This window comes from Vollenhovia emeryi, unplaced genomic scaffold (genome assembly GCF_000949405.1).
Source record: "Vollenhovia emeryi isolate VEMERY1.0 unplaced genomic scaffold, V.emery_V1.0 DF939231.1, whole genome shotgun sequence".
Lineage (NCBI taxonomy): Eukaryota > Metazoa > Arthropoda > Insecta > Hymenoptera > Formicidae > Vollenhovia > Vollenhovia emeryi.
In genome coordinates this window covers 86,329-99,596 of record NW_011967135.1, presented here as the reverse complement: position 1 = coordinate 99,596, position 13,268 = coordinate 86,329, and the positions used below count along the sequence as shown (strand labels likewise).

At 35.3% G+C, this 13,268-nt stretch overlaps 3 protein-coding genes across 7 annotated transcripts; 1 reads left to right on the top strand and 2 right to left on the bottom strand.

The window, feature by feature from the left end:
• Positions 1-73: 73 nt before the first annotated feature.
• On the top strand, positions 74-3,616 carry LOC105560394. Of its 4 annotated transcripts, none has more exons than XM_012009497.1 (9): positions 74-191; positions 1,047-1,414; positions 1,481-1,864; positions 2,470-2,544; positions 2,608-2,773; positions 2,867-2,964; positions 3,047-3,133; positions 3,203-3,280; positions 3,364-3,616. In XM_012009497.1, the coding sequence occupies exons 2-9, from the start codon at positions 1,064-1,066 to the stop codon at positions 3,496-3,498; spliced, it is 1,374 nt and encodes a 457-aa protein (XP_011864887.1). In that variant the 5' UTR covers positions 74-191; positions 1,047-1,063; the 3' UTR covers positions 3,499-3,616. The 4 variants fall into 4 exon arrangements, with proteins under 4 accessions (XP_011864887.1, XP_011864888.1, XP_011864889.1 ...); XM_012009498.1 differs by having other exon boundaries at positions 3,203-3,293; positions 3,364-3,505; XM_012009499.1 differs by lacking the exon at positions 2,470-2,544.
• On the bottom strand, positions 3,488-4,623 carry LOC105560395 (39S ribosomal protein L43, mitochondrial). Its single transcript, XM_012009501.1, has 4 exons — positions 4,394-4,623; positions 4,213-4,319; positions 3,933-4,138; positions 3,488-3,859 (listed from the first exon to the last, which is right to left on the bottom strand). The coding sequence occupies exons 1-4, from the start codon at positions 4,528-4,530 to the stop codon at positions 3,704-3,706; spliced, it is 606 nt and encodes a 201-aa protein (XP_011864891.1). The 5' UTR covers positions 4,531-4,623; the 3' UTR covers positions 3,488-3,703.
• An 82-nt stretch (positions 4,624-4,705) lies between these two features.
• Positions 4,706-12,895, bottom strand: LOC105560389 (tuberin). 2 transcript variants are annotated; one of them, XM_012009483.1, is made up of 29 exons: positions 12,720-12,895; positions 12,502-12,638; positions 12,247-12,440; positions 11,975-12,178; positions 11,722-11,896; positions 11,462-11,662; positions 11,262-11,403; positions 11,030-11,178; positions 10,776-10,948; positions 10,548-10,716; positions 10,265-10,486; positions 9,933-10,194; positions 9,615-9,733; positions 9,378-9,542; positions 9,117-9,282; positions 8,838-9,034; positions 8,631-8,747; positions 8,285-8,466; positions 7,997-8,210; positions 7,351-7,788; positions 7,106-7,277; positions 6,822-7,023; positions 6,566-6,749; positions 6,318-6,500; positions 6,089-6,264; positions 5,665-6,013; positions 5,460-5,600; positions 5,219-5,389; positions 4,706-5,139 (listed from the first exon to the last, which is right to left on the bottom strand). In XM_012009483.1, exons 1-29 carry the CDS (start codon positions 12,796-12,798, stop codon positions 4,930-4,932), a joined length of 5,493 nt encoding a protein of 1,830 aa, XP_011864873.1. In that variant the 5' UTR covers positions 12,799-12,895; the 3' UTR covers positions 4,706-4,929. The 2 variants fall into 2 exon arrangements, with proteins under 2 accessions (XP_011864873.1, XP_011864874.1); XM_012009484.1 differs by having other exon boundaries at positions 6,089-6,261.
• Positions 12,896-13,268: the final 373 nt, after the last annotated feature.

Genomic DNA, 13,268 nt, shown 5'->3' with positions numbered 1-13,268 from the left:
TTCGTGGGGAATACCCGTTGCCACACATATATACCTAGCGAGAGGCTCGCTTATCTCCACTTATCTCGTATGTCATTCGGGAGGGTTGACAACGTACGGAGTGAAGAATCCGCCTTTGTTCGCGCCTTAGTCGCGTAGCACGTATTTTCAGGACGACAATTTTCACCCGAACTCTCGTGGACCGTCAGCAGGTAAGCGCGTTAGAAAACTTGTTTAGCAATAACGTCCCGAGTCTCCTCCCAAACACGTCATCAAATTTTTACATTCAACATGGCGTACAAATCGCTCCCTTGACAAATTCAACAAAAAAAAAAAAATGTTTCACTCGTCTCCTTTCTTTTAATCGAACACGTTCTCTTCGATTCAATTATTTTCTAGCTCTCTATTGTGTCTTCTAGGGAAAACGGAATATAATTGCAAAAATTGTCATGCTACTGATAATACCTTTTTAATCAAAAACTGTAAAAAGAACTTTCCAAATAGCATTCCATCGTTTTTACACGTCTCTCACACGAAATCTACCGCATATAAAAGAGAGTTGAGTGCTCGAAAAATATAATATACAGTTGTCGTATTTTAAAATTCTTCTAGTTTCTAATCAATGGCAAATGGTTAATCTTATCTCGGAGAAGATAACCATATGTTTGTCGATAATTTTTTCTTGTTTAAAGATACATGTCTTTAGACTGATGGAAACTTTTTTGTCAAATATATTAACTTTTATTCTTTAATGCTGAGAAATTGACAGTCTGTATCTAGTAATAAAGTAAGAATAAAATTTGGTACTTATTACTGTTGCCAAATTATTTTGTTATATAATTTGTCTAAAGCTTCGACCACTAAACGTTAAACGAGATTTGTGTAGAAAAAATTAGCTTATGGATAAGCACATACTTTTTAGTTGTGTAATTATCAATGTAAGAATCTCTCTCGTGTAATTTTATACATTGTATATAAGAAAGATTGTATAATTTTATTAAGATGTAATCTGAATAAAGAAGGAAGGAAGAGAAGGGAGAGTAATCTTTTCTTTTCTTTTCTTTCAGTAAGTTTCTTATTCATCATGTTTCACGTGCGTCCTCCAGAGCCATTAACGAAAGATGGTGATATAGCCAGCAACTGGCAAAGCTGGAAAGAATGTTTTAATTCATTTATGAGATTAAGTGGATATATCGATGAATCGAGTGAAAGACGTGCAGATCGTTTAAAAAATCTAATTGGAAGAGTTGGTATTGAGGCGATACAAAATATATCTTTCGATAATATTCAAGACAAAGATGATATGGACATATTGATTGCGAAGCTGGAGGAATATTTTAATCCGCCGAAAAAGGAGGTGGTTGAACGGTACCAGTTTTTTACAAGATCAAAGAAGCAAAATGAGTCCATTGAGCAGTATATTAATAGTTTGAGAGTACGTTATACTTGGAATAATATGTTGTAAGTTATATACATGTATTTAAAGTTTGATTATTTATAGGAAAAAGCTCAAACTTGCAATTTTAACGATATGGCAGATAGTATCGTACGGGACAAAGTCGTTCTGGACACTCACGACAAAATACTACGTACTAAGCTTTTTGAAGCAGATAATTTAGATTTGCCGAAACTGGTAAAGATTTACAATGATTACAACATTAATGCTGAAAAGATGAAACAGGTTACTGAAAAATGTAAAGCGAAGCCCACGGGTGTTTTACAAAAACCACTGGATAATAATGTGAAAAGATGTTGTTGGAGATGTCACGAGCAGCATCCTCAAGGGAAATGTCCTGCTTGGGGATCAAAGTGTGGAAGATGTGGTGATGTAAATCACTTTACTCACTGCTGCAAAGATCCAAAGTTTAAAATGGATCATCATAAGGTAATGAATTATTATTTCGACAGAAAGTAACAAATTGGTTAAAAAGTTTCAGAGATATTTCTTAATTTGTACTTGCAAAATATTAATAACATTTATTGCCATTTATATCATGAACGTTTTGTATTGTAGGTGAGTTATAAAAATTTACTGGATCCGATGCAACGGGCAAATATTACCTCAAAGTTGAACAATTTAAAGAAAAACTAATTTTATGAAATTACTTTTTCCTATATGTACATGTGTATGTAAGTAAGATATATTGTGCAATATAATTCTACATGAGATAAATTTTGCATGGAAATGTGTAGAGTACATACTTAAATCTGAAAAATATATATGTATAATTAAGCATGTAGTAAAGATAATATCCCATTTATAAAATCTGATTTTATTCTCTTTACATATATGTATATGATGATAATAAAAGATATGTTTAACATGTATTTTTTGCGTATGTAAACTAAAAATAAAGATTCCATAAAAAATGATTTATTTCAATATCGCGATAGAATTATTAAAAGTTGAATATTTCGGGGCAAAAAGAAACAAAATGGAAATTAGAAATTCTCATTACCGAGTATTATAGAGATAATTTTATGTTTTAGAAAAATGACAAATGGAATAATCAAGTAGATTCCGATTCAACTAAAAGTGTGGAAAATCTCGCAAAAATTAAAATGGTATTTGCTCAAATCAGCTGGCTATATAGTAAGATATATTGATAAATAAAATATGTTTTCTAGGTCAGTCTTCCTGACGTACCAAAATCTTGTTCGCAATTCGATGTTGCAAAGTCAGCTGTCGAGAATAACTCTGCTTTTGATTTTGTAATAGTAAATGCTAATACACGTTCAGCATTAGATCATAGTAATACTGCGAATCATTCAGCGCATTTGCCCAAGAATACTCGTGCGTATACTATATTTTTCAGTCATTAATGTATAAAAACAACTTAATCGGTATAAGTGAATAAAATAAGAACAACGTGATTGTTTATTGCAGAGTACAATTTCTCGTATACGAACGCAGTCAAAACAGACAAGATAGTTACTGATTTATATAACAGAGGTGAAAATATTCAACTTAAACCTAAACAGATGGTAATTGATGATGCTAATTGAAAACTTGATAATTAAAGATTGATGTTCTATAAAACTTATTCCGATACTATAACTTGTACAGAAAGCACGTATAGAGACTGCTGGAGATGTGTCAACCACTTTCAATAGAGGTGGACATATTCAACCTAAACCTAAACCTAAACAGATGGTAATTGAAGGGTCGATAATTAAAGATTAACGTTGTATAAAACTTATACCGATGCTATAACTTTTACAGAAAACAGGACGTGTAGCGGCTGCTGTAGATGTGCCAACCAGTTTTAATAGAGGTGGTAATATTCAACCTAAACAGATGGTAATGGACGATGGTAATTGAAGGTTTCATAACTTAAAGGATTGATGTTGTGGTAAACTCATATCGATGCTATAACTTTTCAGAGGACAGTACGTGCAGAAGCTGCGATAGATGTGCCGTCAGATGTTTTACATTGTGCTGCTGAAGCTTCGTTTCATAACGTAGAAAAGGTGAAAAACGATCGAAAGGAAAAAGATGAAAGTTGTGTATTGTGTTAAATCTTTCATTATATACTTGATGATTATATCCTGCAGAGTTGTACTTTATGTACGCATACTTGATAAAACTTTCCATGTATCAATTGCATTTATGAAATACACGTGATTATACTTTTTATACAATGTATATTTATACAATATTCTGCTCCTTTTATCTATGAATTAGAAATAAGGTGTCTGCTTTAAACTAAAACGCATAAAAAAATTATGCTCTCTGAACACACTCTGAAGCTTGTTCGGCATCTTTATCAGCTTTTGTGGAATCGTTGGCTGTGTCGTCAGTCAACTGCTGAGCCTTGAACAATTTGACAAGTTGTTCCGTCGCTGTAGGAGCAAGCTTAACAGCTGCACCAAGCTCTTTCTACAAATCAAAGACATTTCATCAAGACAATGTTACTCATCTCTGACAGATATCAATTATAAAGCATAATTACATTAGGAAATTGTGCTAGATTTAACATGGGATTTCTAAAGGTAAACGGTGTCCACGGTCCTTGAATCGATGGAAACTCCGTGTGCCATAGTTTACGCAATCTTAGCGAAGGACCATCGTGAAATTGCGTCCGCAACAATTCCATCCATTTTACAATATCGTCCCGACTATAATTAGCAACCGGCATCCATTGTCTATCGCCGTTCACTGCGTTCACACAAAGTATACATTAGCATTTTCCAACAAATAATTACGCTTTCCGTAGACGAACGTAAACATACGGTATTCGGCGACTACCACCGGATGTCTGTGCCTTCTTGGTTTAACGTATACCACCACTCCTGGATTTTCTTTCGCGTAATCGACTAAATCGTGCTCTATAAACCCTCTGCAAAACAATTAAGCATGTGATTCACAAAGAAATTGGATTTCGATGGCGGAGATATAGGTTAGACGAATCACCTCATTCCTCGACTCGAACCGTGACTTTTGCAAAACTTTAAAGTTACTCTCTGCAATTGACAAACATAACGTCCGATCCCGAGACCAACGGGTGCCCGCGGAAATCCCGCTTTCATAAACAAATGTTTATTCGACATAATGTTCCTCCTAATTGGAACTCGAGAGTAACCAGAAATGCCTCCAACTCGATTGGTCTGAAGCGCGAGTGATACTGGTCCGACTCCGATAAGCTGCGCCAACGACGCACGCGAGCACGAATCTTGAAGAAAATTCCCACATGTAATCTCATCCCCCAAGTAAAAGAAGATATGGTAATTGTGATATTGGTTTTATTTACGTTGCAAGAGCAAAGAAGAATATCAACTATACATGGCATATAATACATATATATATATGATTTCTGTGATATAACGAGATAGTTTTGTATAGTTTGATCATAGCAAGTATGAGTTTTATTATAATTTGGTCTTATTCAGCTGTTTTCATTCGTCATTTTTCCTAGCGTTAATCTATGTATATTGTATACGATACAAAAACTATGTTGTATATTCCGTAAAGTCATCCATATAAACTCGCTTGTTGGTTCTCGGTGATAATTCGTCTGCAGCAGTCTCCGGATTGTTGTTGATATATTCCTGCAACACTCTGCTTCTTAACCGCTTGATATGACGTAAGCGCTCCAACCAATTGGAAGCATATGGGTTGTGATTGTTTTGCTTCAAAGACGAACAAACCATCGAGGCCAACTATAATGAATAACTATAATGAATATTGTCTCTAATTCTGTTTTGCTATATAAAAGGAAATATCTTGTATAATATTTACATTAGCGTGTAGAGCAAGTTGCCGCGAAAGAATAGCCAAATTTTGATCGGAAATAATTTTAGGCTCACTATGACCAATATGTTCAGCCAATTCTTCTCGCGCTTGTACCGTAACTTGATTAGTACCATGATCCAAAGGTTGTATCACGACACAGGCGTAATTAAATTGACCCTGTGTGAGAAAGTACATAAATTATACTTGTATAGAGTTATAAAGACAGCGTTTAATGTTATATACACACCTTAACTGTCTGTATATTGTAAGGTTCATCAGATTCATTATATACAAGTGTTACATAATTATTCCCAATGTGTGTCTTTTTAGATGTACACTTTGGGTCGCTCGCTTTTGTAGGCATCAACGTTGCAACATGGAAAGCTACCTATAAATAAAAATTGTCCATTCATTTCAGAAAAAGCAATGTATTAATGTCCCGATTTACAAACCTGCGTAACGTCATCTTGCCAAATATAAGCAAACTCTCCATTTTCGCCATTACGATCTAATCCACCTAAAAATATATTTTCATCGACGTCTTTCAGGCGAACCAATGTCCCTAGACGTTTCAAAAATTCAGTGTAACGTAGGGAACCATGCTGATTAGCCAAAATTTCAATTTCGTTGGAAGCTTGTCCCTGGCCGACATAGAGTACTCCAATTTTGTGAGTTTCATACGGCTGTATTCTATCTAGATTTGTCACTGCGCGTTGTATGGCTGTTGTCTGTGGTACCAACAAAGGCTTTTCTGTGGTAGTGCCAAAGTGCGCTGCATGGTAAAGTTGAAGGAATACAAAACTGTAACGGTACAACGTGTTAATTTCCTCTTGCCAATTGTTGAAATATTATACACGTCGAAACAACTCGAGATACCTTGGATTAATTCCTGTTCGCGGTGGATCTTTTACTCGAGGAGAGTTGCCTCGTCGCATGTTATCCCATTCCCGTGATTTTTTCACTGGGCTCATAACAGAGATTGTGTGGCCTCTGTCGCGGAAAGGTATAGGCAAGGGAGGCAATGTAGACGGATCTGGCCTCTCATCTTTCTGCTAAAAGTCATCAAGTAGGACTGGTGTGATATACGACAAATATGTTTACATACCTTATCTGCAATATGACTTCGCCCGATAGGTGGTTTACTTTCAACAGTCAGTGGCACTTGCTTCGAATTGTAATCAAAACTAGACAATCGAGAATAAACTTGAGTAGGTGATTGCGGCGCTTTTGTAGTAGACGATTGTATTTGCGCAGGGCGTGTTTGTATTCCTAAATAATTTCCTGGTGCCTATATGAATTTTCACATTATAATATAGTACAATTCTTATCATTTTGCTAACATATTATCCGCACCTGTATAGTTGTAGGAGATGGTGGTACGGTATTGCTGGTCGTTGAAATTGTTTGAGTAATCTGTGTTGCTCCTGGATAAGAACGTTGCGAACGTAACGCGGCTGGATGATCTCCGGTATTTTCTGAAGAAGGTGGAGTTGTTCCCATGCCAAATATTTCTTCCGGTATGGCTTCGCAGCTAACTCTATAAATTATGCAAATAAATCATTCATCTATCGTCAGACAAATAATACAAATAATATACATGTAAATGTACCTCATATCTTTTGTATAAATATTTTTTGAATGCTTCTTCAGTTCTGCATCCAGTTTGATCTCTAGCTCTGAGCAAGTAAAATCTTTGTCAACTTGTTGCTGCACATTTAATTTTTCTTTATTTAAGAATGGATTTTTCCAATTGGCGCTCATCTCTGGACTAGAATTCGACCGGCGTACTGGATTTCTCGAACGCCGTGTATCTATGGAAGATTTTTTTCCCATCTTTTTAAATTGTTATTAATTTAAAACTGCAAGCCAATTTCCACGTAATAAAATTAATACCTTCTTCACCCTCTTCTAAACTTTCCAAACTGTCTCTTGAACTCTGCCGAGATGGACTAGGTCGAGCCGGCGAACCAGGTATTGCAATTGGACCCGATGCTACGGAAGAAATTATCGGTTTCGCTCCATGTTCACTCTGCGACTGACTAATATTATTCTTGTTTGGCACATCCTGTAATACGAACTATTAAAAGTCCCTTTCTTGCCGAATAACTTGCAATAATTAAGAATTATGATAATTTTACTTCTGTTTCTTCATCAGAGTATTCTGAGGCAACCTCTTGCTGTTTATTTGGTATTACATCTTGATTTGATGGCATATATAAAGCCATAATGTCGTGCACAGGAAAATCCATAGGAGTTTCAAATTGTGTAGAATTCTGGATTCTCATAATCCAAGACATATCGCCTGTAGGTCTGCGAACATATATTTCAGCCCATCCTTGACACCAGCAAGCACAGAGTATATGTCCATCTTGTTTATCGCTATTTAAGATCTGTCCCAACTTTGACGTTTCAACTTGATCCTTATCAGTTTTCTCCATAAGAAATTCCTTTTTCATATTGTCAGGATCTTCTGTAGATTTTTTAGATTCTTCCGTGGGAGAATTTGTAGCAGTATTTGCATTTGAGCTGCCATGACCACCAGAAGATTGTCTGGATAACTTGTCCTCTTTCGATGTCTATCGATATAATTTTTTATGTGTAATATGCCTTTTTTCAAGTACATGGAATTATTTACAAGTTAATGTTTTCGGTGCAGTGTATAAATACAATCATTACTGCAGATTGTTTATATTGTTAAAAAGAAACACAACTATTAAAATTATACCATTCCATTTTTGAATCATGTACTTTGGAATATTTATATGAATTTATCATATTAAGTACCTCGATGCTTGAAGTGCGTTGTAAGTTTGAATGAGAGGTTTTTGTATGATCGAGTAACAGAAAGCCAGGTTTGCACGCTGCCCAACAGTTGTCACAAAGTCCACCACGCATAGCTTTATTACTACAACCACTTGTCGTTACAGTGATAAGTCTGTTGCCAAGAATCCAAGTCATTGACTGACCTTCTTTAAGGAGGAAATCGGCAGCTGGTAATCTGTTGTAAAATCAATAACATTTCCTTGTTTCATACTTGTTTTAGTTAATCAAGATTAAGTAAGATTAAGTTACCTTTTAGGCCGTGCTGAATAATTTGAAAACGTATAACGAGCCATTAAATCAATGCAAGTTTCAATCAGCTCAATATGAAAGTTCATCAAACCTTCGTCCATTGGAGGTTTTAAATCTAAAGCTCTGCTTTCTCCTATCATTCGATTGGCCATTATTGGTCTTTCTCTTCGACCTCTACTACCCTGTACATACACACAAAAATGTATATTCATCTAATGTTAAATAATTGCCAAGATATAAATGCATGCACACGCGTGACATGTACACATATGTATACATGCATACATGTAATATTATTAAAAGGCATTTTGATAAATATAATTATCACAGATATCTTTATTCCTACTTGTTCAGTCAAGCTAGAACTACGTTTTCTGTTTGAAGAATCTTCGTTGATAACACTAAAATCAGATTTCATTAGATGTCCTTCTTCAAGAGGGATTATCACGTTTGCTTTCAATCCCTGTTTACAGAAAAAAAGAAGAAGAAATAAAACATAATCATGTCGAGTATTCGCAAAAATTAAGCAATATATTGACATAATTGTACATACCGTAGTAATAAATTTAACAAAATCTCTCCGAAAAGGAAGTCTGCACTTTAAAATCCATACAGCAATTACATGATAAGCCAGAGATACCGTATAATGGTTATATTTGAAAGGATTGGTATATGGCAACAGTATTGCAAATACAGACATGTATTGATCTCCAATAAAGCTGGCAAAAACTTTTGGAAGTCTAGTTAGAGCTAAAACGTAAATTTACATTTACAAAATTGGTATTATAAATTCAATCAAGTCTTTGTTTCTGACTGTATATAGGAAACTTACTTGATAAAAACTCTATAATTGGTATAGCAATATAGACTGTTGCAGAAATTTTTGATAAATTTAATAGGACTTCGGATAAAAGTTTATTCATTGCATCACGCATTTCTAATGTACAGATTGTGAGACTGGTTACACATTGGCTTGCACACTTTGCTGTGAGGCCAACCTAAAGATCAATTAAATTTTGCAACATGTAAAAATCTTGATACATTATAATAACTTGTTATATTCTGTATAATCATATAAAATGCATTGTCTTACCTCGAGACATTTTATTAGACTTTGTTGCAAATAAGGTTCCAAATGCGCATGATATGATGCTAGAGATGCTAGTACTGGAAAAACGTAGACTCGAAATTCGGAGAGGGTAAATTTAGGCGGAACATTGTAAAGCGATTCAGGGAGACGTAAACTCTTATCACTCACCTAAAGGTTACCAAATTAATAAGTATTTAAATAATATAAAGCTTATAAGAGATAAAGAATGAGTTAACCAACCATTGAACATAAAGCTGCTGCAAAAAAATCAATGTCATTACTATGACGAGATAACACCAATGCTCTATTCTGCATCACTTGGGGTAATTCTTTCAATATAAGATATAAAACTTTCCAATCTGTTGAAAAGGGGCATATCACTTACATGTATGTATAATATATACATATATTTGTACGTACATGTGTGTGTATAATAATCATTTTATGTATTGTTATAATATTCTCATAGAGGATTATTTTAATACTCTTTATCTAAAATGTTTGAAATCTTTCTTTAAAAATGAAACTATAATAAAAATAATGAAGTATTGTCATTACCTTTTTCTTGTTTGATACACGAAATGATGGTTTTACACCCATGAGTTAAAGATATTGGAGTAATGTGACAAGATAAATGTTGCAATGGCACTGGACTTGCTGGTGGAGGACTGTTGCCCCCAGCTGCATTGTTGATACGCTCGTTTGTACCATGTTCCAAAATAAGATATGGACTAAATCGCGTCACAGTATTACTCGACGCATCTAATATACCAAGATGATGTAGAGAATTTGCTCTGATTTTTAAAAAACATTCAAAGATCTGTAATGTAATACGTTATATATGTATCAATGTATATCCATAAGTTTTAACCTGGTGAGAAAAGAATTACCAAATAACGTGTTGTTGATACATCATGGAAGACTGCGGGATCTTTGTAATGTTGCTCAAGGTGATTTACCAAGATTTTATAAGCACAAATTGCGTGACTTGAGGGTAAACGATAAATTTTACAAGTGAATATCCGTATAACTCCCACAACAGCAGCTTTTACATCTTTGATGTCAGCGTCCATAGAGATTGGAGTGTCTGATGTGAAAGGCTTGTTGATTATCTAGACAAAGAAATTATCTCACTATAGATACACGCATATTTGCTATTAATTATCTTAATACCTTTTCCAGTATGTCTAAAAGTTCTATGCATCGCTTCGTATCACACTCCAAGCAAAGATCAATTAGTAAATTTGCCGTGCCGGTACGTATTGTAATATCCGGATCTACATCGACATGTTGCGTGTATGGTACAACTACTCGCTCAATAAGCTCGTCTTCATATCTCGACCTATCAAATGAGATATTGTAGCAATTGCATGTTATTAAATTGAGAAAAGTTTAGAATACCTATTAACGTAAATGACGTTAGCTAGAACTTCCAGAACCTTCATTCTAATGGTCGTACGTGTTTCAATTTTATAATAACGTTCCATCAAAGATCCTAATTTGGTCTGCCATTGATAATACGTAGGGCCTATTATAGAAGCTCTGTATTCAATTAATTTTAATACAGACCCTTCCTGGAAAGAAAGATCAATTAAAAGTAACTATACCATATTTGTTAATATATTTTATAATACTTTGCACTTGTATGCACTTACGGGCCGAGAATCGCTACAACGCTCAACTAGATCATAAAAACGTTGAACGCAACCATTGTAATTGTTTACATCAAGCAAATTTTCAATATTAGTAATCGCCTCGTGTAAGCTCGTGGAAACCTGCCTGGTTGCCGGCTGATTACTGCTTTCTGAGACAATGTCGAAAAATTATGTATACTATGGCTACTATGTTTCTCAATTGGATTAAATACAACATTTTAATGAGCTTTACCAGTATGAGTAATAATTTCTTCTATAATATCAAGAATGATACTCCATGTAGGATCCCAAAGTTCATTGCCATACTTATTCACCAATCTTTGTATCGATAGAGTAACTTCGTACATAACGATTGGATGATTGCATTGGAGAGCCTGTTAATGTAGTCGATACAGTCAATGTACCAAATATTCCATATATGTGCATACATACCTGATAGAAGGAAGGTAAAACAGATGCCGGTGTACACTCCAATTTTGGTATTCTGTGCGTACCCCATAAACCCATATTGACATAAAACACTGCACCTCGTAATAGACGAACGTCACGTTGAAAGTTTGTATCTTGTAACAAGTGGCACATTGTATACAAAGCACAATGACCCATATGTGTTCCTAATAAGTTTCGCATAATCTGCAAATTACAATGTGTCACCATTCTATACGTATGTATAGTATTATAGATTTATGTACCTTCCAACTTGTTTGGCAATAAGTCTCAACATTGACGCTTCTGCACAAGGCTATAATAAAAGTTTGTAGCGAGTCAGACTGCAAATTACTATAACACATAATTGCGTCAAGAGCTTCCAAACATCCAGAAACGACATCGGTATTGTTACTATAGTAGCACAGATGGGAGATGTACCTGCAGGGATTGCAATTACAATAATGTGACTATAAAGTACTTAAATATAGAATAGAAAATAATTTCCAAGACACTTACTGGACAAGACCAGATACAATATCCTCGTCGATGTAAGCCGAATTGAATTTGATGACATTGACAAGAAGAGACAAAAACTCGGCTCCTCTTTTCCCATCTCCCGCTGTTACCGTAGGCATCCATTCCAATAGGAAAGGGCCCATTCTTTCTTCCAAATGTAAAATATCTTTTCCATGTTCCGTTAATGTTTGTAACAATTCCAATCTGAAAGATTTAAAGATTTAAGATGGAGCAAATGTGAAAAGAGAGAGAGAGAGCGGTAATTGGAATACCTTGGACCAATGTCTTCGGGAATATCATATTCCTTCACTACCATGAAAAACTTGACGCGCATCAGTGACGAAAGCTTGGAATATTGTCCTTGCACGAGGCATTTTAAAAAATTCAACGTTAAATGCCTGTGTTCGCGAGGAACGTCCTTTCCTAGCAAATCTTGAACTAAATTCCACAAACGTTCCGCTGCTCTCTATTAGTAGAAAGAAATGGAGTAGAAATGTAATAAAGCGACGCTCTCTGTGTATACATACATCTTCCCACTGTTGATTGAGCACCGCCTCGCGAAGTTCTTTAATCGCTTTTGTACGATGATGCACCGGACTATCAGGACTAATTTCTTTCTCGATATCATACGTCAGTGTAAACTCTTCGCGACTCTTGTAACTTCCTGCAAAGCCGGTCGATATGATGATAAATATATCGGACGTAAGGTAAAACACACGACATGTCCGAAACGTAATAGACTTACCTTTATTTATGCGGAAAAATTGCTTGAGTTTATCGTGCAACGTTTTATTATCTTTGTCTTTCGAATTCATTTTTGACATTTTAATCTTCAATTGAAAGAAACTTGTGCAAAGACATGACCCGTCTAAATATCACATCACACTGAACATGTGAAAAGTAGATTATAGATATGGCTCGTGCACTAGGCTGACATACACGGCAGTCACGGCACTGCACGGGAACCAAACTCAACCAGCTCGATCAACCGGTAACCATAAACTCACACAATGCCAGGCAACAGGCAAGATTTAATACTGTATTATCAACTGTGGATAACGTCTCTATATTCACTTTCGGACCTACCGCATGCCTGCTTGCTTCTGGTAAAGTATCATCTTTTTCTATAATTTCACTATGATATTTCTTTCATAGTCTTCTTATGTAGAAATAGCAGCTGAATCCATAAACAATCTCGATACGACTCGTCTATTCACTCGCGAATGATCCTACTTTTGATCCTTGATGCCCATTCTACACCTAGGGATGATCCTACTTGTGGCTCATCCGATAC

Excerpts from the sequence above, each read along its gene's own strand:
- LOC105560395 (XM_012009501.1), bottom strand. The coding sequence starts at position 4,530 with ATGTCGAATAAACATTTGTTTATGAAAGCGGGATTTCCGCGGGCACCC. Across the intron at positions 4,320-4,393 it reads GGTTCGAGTCGAGGAATGAG|AGGGTTTATAGAGCACGATT; the intron begins GTGATTCGTCTA and ends ATTGTTTTGCAG. Across the intron at positions 3,860-3,932 it reads ATCTAGCACAATTTCCTAAT|AAAGAGCTTGGTGCAGCTGT; the intron begins GTAATTATGCTT and ends TTTGATTTGTAG.
- LOC105560389 (XM_012009483.1), bottom strand. The coding sequence starts at position 12,798 with ATGTCAAAAATGAATTCGAAAGACAAAGATAATAAAACGTTGCACGAT. Across the intron at positions 11,404-11,461 it reads TTTTACCTTCCTTCTATCAG|GCTCTCCAATGCAATCATCC; the intron begins GTATGTATGCAC and ends CTACATTAACAG. Across the intron at positions 7,278-7,350 it reads ACTCTGATGAAGAAACAGAA|GATGTGCCAAACAAGAATAA; the intron begins GTAAAATTATCA and ends TTCGTATTACAG.
- LOC105560394 (XM_012009497.1), top strand. The coding sequence starts at position 1,064 with ATGTTTCACGTGCGTCCTCCAGAGCCATTAACGAAAGATGGTGATATA. Across the intron at positions 2,545-2,607 it reads ATCTCGCAAAAATTAAAATG|GTCAGTCTTCCTGACGTACC; the intron begins GTATTTGCTCAA and ends TATGTTTTCTAG. Across the intron at positions 2,774-2,866 it reads GCATTTGCCCAAGAATACTC|AGTACAATTTCTCGTATACG; the intron begins GTGCGTATACTA and ends TGTTTATTGCAG.